Source organism: Panicum hallii, chromosome 6 (genome assembly GCF_002211085.1).
Source record: "Panicum hallii strain FIL2 chromosome 6, PHallii_v3.1, whole genome shotgun sequence".
In the NCBI taxonomy this organism is placed as follows: domain Eukaryota; kingdom Viridiplantae; phylum Streptophyta; class Magnoliopsida; order Poales; family Poaceae; genus Panicum; species Panicum hallii.
Genome location: NC_038047.1, coordinates 27,104,056 through 27,109,824, shown reverse-complemented (window position 1 = coordinate 27,109,824; position 5,769 = coordinate 27,104,056). Strand labels below are relative to the sequence as shown.

General features: G+C 58.1%; 1 protein-coding gene across 1 annotated transcript; it reads right to left on the bottom strand.

Annotated features, from left to right (window-relative positions):
- Positions 1–701: 701 nt before the first annotated feature.
- On the bottom strand, positions 702–4,320 carry LOC112898182 (cellulose synthase-like protein D3). The gene is made up of 3 exons (XM_025966560.1): positions 2,653–4,320; positions 1,254–2,547; positions 702–1,153 (listed from the first exon to the last, which is right to left on the bottom strand). Exons 1-3 carry the CDS (start codon positions 4,318–4,320, stop codon positions 702–704), a joined length of 3,414 nt encoding a protein of 1,137 aa, XP_025822345.1.
- Positions 4,321–5,769: the final 1,449 nt, after the last annotated feature.

Here is a 5,769-nt window from a genome sequence, read left to right as displayed (position 1 = left end):
TTCTGCATGTTCTGAAGCCGAGAAATGCTGAAAAACTAAGCTGTCCAGCAGCTCAATATTTGCATTTTTCAGCTTTGAAGAGTGGTTGAGGTAGACTATGGTAAAGGATCCTATGTCTTCAAAGGTTGCTAGATTGACAGCATGGAACTTTATCTTGGTAAACTTCCCATGCTCGACACAAGTATAGTAGATGGGATAATGGACTATTCACTATAAGTTCATCATTCAGGTCGCATCTGTCTATGTGTAGCCACTCAAGGTTGTAGCAGTGGGACAGCATATGTTCAAGATCCTTCCTATTTACATACAGCAATTGTATGTGAAGCTTTGTTAGAGTTGGAAAACCTCTGAACCCATCAGGCAGTTGAAAAGATACGAAACAGCGTATGAAAATAGTCAAACAGCGAAGCCACGACTGGAGCCATTTCAGCCACAACCGGAGCTCTAGCTCTCAAAAATAGAGGTAGTATGAAAATAGCCAAACAGCGTAATTTTCAAGTGTATGTGAATACATCATCTCCTCTTCAACTCAGTTTGAGCTGAACACTTTCCATCTATCTACATAAATGCTGTTTGCCATTTCTAATTACTTCACTGATTCACCTATTACACACCACCATATGGTAGCATGTATTTGCCTGTAAACGCATGCAGCACTTGGTAACGAAAAATGGATATCTGGCACTGTGATAGATGATCGATCATGGGAACTGGAAGCCCGCAGTGCGTCCGCCGGCAGAGGCCTCCGGCGGGCTGATGGCGACCCAGAGCAGGGAGATGGTGATGGAGATGAGGCCCGACCAGACGAAGACGATGGTGGGCGTCTTGCCTCGGCGGCCCATGAGCCCCTTTGCGAAGGGATAGAGGTGCGCCAGCACCCAGAAGCTGAAGAAGCCGCCGCCAATGAACTTGCCCCACCGCGGGTTGTCGCTGTAGACGGTGCGCGCAAAGGCGAAGGCGATGGCGATGATGTTGATCATGCCGATGGTGATGGGTGGGATGAGCAGCGACGACCACTTGACCACGTAGAGGTCGGCGTAGATGTCCTCGTTGTCGTCCGCTGCCGCCTTGGCCGTGAGCGTGAAGGAGATCTCGATCCCGGCCATCACCTTGAGCAGGCCCTGCACCACTGCGTACAGGTGCGCGCTGGTTCCTGCATTGCATTGGAAACATTGTTGGTGTTGTAAGAGATGTAATGTTAATAAGCTGCTGGCGGAAGAGATTAACAACGACAATGAACCAATGCAACGTGCCTGAGATGAGCCAGAACTGCTCGTTCCGCCACCAGTCCTCGAGCGCGATGCCGGACCACTTGACCTCGAGCACGCCGAGCGCGATGAGCGTGACGGTGATGGTGAGCAGGTAGCAGAGGAAGGCCACGTTGAGCGTCTGCACGATGAAGAAGCCCGAGAAGAGGGACAGCGCCGGGATGAAGCAGTAGACCAGCAGGAAGATGGAGGTGAAGGGGTAGATGCCGACGTTGAGGTACGCCACCCGCTGCAGGAACATGAGCTTCCGCGACGCCAGGAAGGCGTTGTTCCGGGAGAAGAAGATCTCCACCGACCCCGTGGCCCAGCGCAGCACCTGGTGCAGCCGGTCCGTCAGGTTGATGGGCGCCGTGCCCAGGAACGCGTCGCGCTTGGTGATGCAGTACACGGAGCGCCACCCGCGGTTGTGCATGCGGTAGCCGCTCACCACGTCCTCGGTGACGGAGCCGTAGATCCACCCCACCCGGTCGCCCCACTCCGTCTTGTCCTCGTACCAGCACGAGATGACGGACACGGCCTCCGCCACCGTCGGCGGGTCCAGCGGCGGCCGGGGCACCGTGAGCGCGCCGGGGGGCCGCCCGTGCCGCACGGCCGGGTGGTCCGCCAGCGGCCGCGCCTGGAACTCGGCCACCGGGATGGACGCCATGAGCGCCGACGAGTTGCCGAACCGCCGGGGCACCAGCATCGACGTCAGCTCCGCGTCGAAGTCCTCGGCCTTGAGCGACTGCGTGTCCGTCTCCGGGTCCGCCTTGAAGGACGTCACCTTCTTCTTCCGGAAGAGCCAGCCGGTGTACTCGGTGGTGCGCGGCGGGTCGAAGCCATAGAGCGCAAAGCGGCGGAACATGCAGCCGGTGCCGACGTACATGGGGCCCTGGAGGCCGTCGAGGGCGCGCATGTTGCCGTCGAAGAAGACGGTGTTGTTGTTGGCGTAGCGGTCGGAGGGGTCGATGCCCTCAAAGCGCTGCGGGAACTGGATGTAGGCGATGCGCTCGCCGCCGCGGTCCATGGGGAAGCACATGGCCTCGCGGATGGCCTGCGCGTTGTTGATGTAGTGGTCGCAGTCGAAGTTCAGGATGAAGGGGCCGTTGGACATGACGGCGGAGCAGCGCACCAGGGCGTTCATGGCGCCGGCCTTCTTGTTGTGGTCGTAGCCGGGGCGCTTCTCGCGGGACATGTACACCAGCATCGGCAGACGGATGTCCACGTCGCTGAAGTCGATGAGCTGCTCCTCGTCGTGCATTCCGTACAGGGGGTCCGGCGACGGCGGCTTCAGCATTACCTGCCAACAGATTTTATTTATTTCAGAATCCATCCATCCATGGCGATCGAGATCGAGCAAATCCATAAATAAAAGAAGCTCATTAAGATGCGGCAGATGCCATGCCTGTAGGATGCCGGCGTGGTTGCCCTTGGCGTGGTCAGGGGCCGACGCCGCCCAGGTGCCCGGCCAGTGCGTGCCGTCAGCCATCCACGTCGCCTTCTTCACCTTGGGCTGCTCCGCCGGGTCGGCGCCGCTCTCGCGGAGGTGCTTGAGCATCTTCATGTCCTCGCGGGCGTTGAACGCGTCGGAGCGCCGGCGGATGGAGTCCGGGAGGCCGTTGATGCGCACCTTGAACTCGTCGAACTCCCGCTTCACCTTGCGCCGGTCCTTGACGAAGTCCGACCGCCGCTTGCCCTTGGTCGGGTCGCCCTTGAGGCCGAAGTAGCTGTCCGGCTGGCGGGGCTCGATGTCGTGCTTCTTGCAGAAGGGCACCCAGATGTTAGCGAAGCTCGCGGCCTCCGCCATGGCCTCGAAGGTGAGCAGCGCGCCGCCGTCGTCGGACACGTAGCACGCCAGCTTCTCCACCGGGTAGTCCGTCGCCAGGATGGATAGGATGGTGGTGGCCGTGGTGAGCACCGGCTCCTTCTCCGGGTCGGCTGTGGACACGAACACGTCCAGCCCCGGCAGGTCGGACCGGCCGTGCGGGTTGGACGGCGACGGCGTCTCGAACTTCTCCTTGAGGACGCTCAGGTCCGTGCTCCGGTTCACGGGGTTCACCTTGGGGAGCATGTCCAGCAGCCAGGAGAAGGCGAACCAGAGCTCGCACACGATGGACATGCCCCACAGCCACAGCGCCTCCATGTTGGGGTTCTTGATGCGCCACGTGAGGTAGAAGAGGAGCACGAACATCCGGATGACGATGAAGATCCGGTACGGGCTGATGATGGACGTCGGCATGGGCAGCTTGCGCGACAGCGGCTTGAACGGCTTCTGCTCCGGAAGGTCGCCGCCGCCGCCGCCGCCCTCGTCGTCCAGGTCGTCGTCGTACATCCCGCCCTTGGGCCAGTACGCGTTGCCGTAGCCGTAGGTCCCCGAGCTCTCGAAGAGCCACCGGTTGTGGTCGAACTCGCCATTCTGGTTCCGCGCCAGCAGGGACTTGTTGGTGTTCATGCCGCCCGGCCCCGGCAGGTAGTGCTTCACATCGTTGGGGTCGTCCTCGGCGTACTCACCGATCTTGTAGTGCTCCTTGCAGCCCGGGCAGAGGCACCCGTCCTTCTGCGCGTCCTGGTAGCAGTCGCGGCAGATCTTGAACCTGCACTCGCATGGGTACATCTCCTCGCCGCTCTCCGTGCGCATGACCCTGCCGTCGCAGGCGGGCATGGCGCAGCGGGAGGCCTTGGAGCCGGCTATCTGCGGGTGGCTGGCGTCGGACTCGATGACCTTGTCCATCAGGTGGGCGCGCGTGACGCTGTTGAAGCCACCGGTGAAGAGCGAGTTGGAGACGTACTGCTCCTCGGCCTTCATGGCCACGGATGCCGGCTCGGCGCCGTCCATCATCGGCTGGTTGTCGGGCGTGGGCGGGATGTGCACCGTGTAGTTGGCATAGTCCGCGCCAAGCTCGCCCTCCATGTCGATGTCCTCCCTCGACAGGCTCAAGTACCGCCCGCTCGGGGTCCGCCGCGCGAACTTCACCGTGTTCCCCGGCGCTGGCGACCCCCGAGAGCCGCCCGCCGGCCCGCCGCCGCCGGGGCCGGGGTTCCGGGTCGCCTTCTTCGGCGGCGGGTTCGACATCGTCTTGGATCCCGGCCTCCTCCCGACGAGCTTCTTATATTACGTGCCCCATGGCTCTCGGTCACTCGGCCGGCGCCCGCCACACGCGTGTGCGCCCGTCCATGGCGAGCTGCGGGCGATGATGGTTTGTAAACCAAGTATGGAGGCGAGAGGGGGAAGTATATGAGGGGATGGGTGGTGGCCTGCGCCCCGGCCGGCGTGTGCGGAGGAGATGCCTATATTAAGGAGCAGAGAGCCACTGAACTAGCCGGGTTTAGTGGACGGCTTTTCGGTGGAGGAGATAGCTGCTGTATGTATCTTGTGGGATGATTCACGTACGGGTCTCGATCAGAAAACCCAATGCAACAAGAATGGGAGCAGCATTGAAATTTGCCACATATATGCTTGGTAAAATTTAACAAATCAGGTGCAATATATTCAAACTCATCCTACAAGTTTGTTTAAGTCTGGTTCCTCAAGTATCAAATAGGACATCCAAGTCCTTAAGTTTCTTAGCTGGGTCAAAATCATCCCTACGCTGTGCCATGTCAGCATTTAGATGTTTACAGATTAATTAGCACGTTGGAATTACCTCTTCGTTCTGAATAAACTTCATAAATGCAGCTTCATCTTTACTTACTAAAACTTTATATATGATGGCTAACACATCACATTATTATCCATTCTATATGAAAAGGACCAGATATCTATTCATTAACCAAGCTATTTGATTAATTTAACCATCATCAAATGTATTTCATGTTGGAAAGAAAAATAAAGAGTGATTTGTCGTTCACTTTGGTGCATTTTTGTGAATCAAACATCTTGGTATAATCACTTCTTAAAAAAATTATGAAGAAACAATACATCTTATCATGATTTGTTATCTTTGTCTGTTCCTCCTCAAGCAACCCAAAGAATGAAGAACATCTTGTAATGGGATAAGTCGTACAATTAGCAATTTTCTGTTGTTCCGGCACCGGCTGGTCGCCGATAAGGTCCTCCATCGTACGATACCGCAACGGCTCACCGTCATGGTACACATCGATGCGCTCCTCGTCATGAGAGAGCGGAGTAGCGAACTCCACCAGGCTATGCTCGACACGAGCTGGTGTTGGAGTAGTCATGCCCAGAGGGGTGGCTGGTGGTGCTGGAGTACTTGGGGTCGCTGGCGGTAGTGGTGTCGGCGAAGAGCTAGTTGCAGTCGGAGTCGTGGCTGGAGAGAGTGGCGCTGCCAGAGTAGCGAGCGCCGGGATCGGTGGAGGCTCGGGGACTGGGGTAGGCACGCTCGGTGAAGAGGAGCTTCTTCCTACTCCCCCAGCTCCCTCGAAGTGGACGTACTCGATAGTGAAGTCGTCGTACGTCGGAGTCGAGCCGTCTTCCACCGCCTTGTCCCATGCCCATCCTCACCCTTTGTTGAACACTACGTCGCGCGCCGTGCGCACACGCTGTGTCGCAGGGTCGAGAATG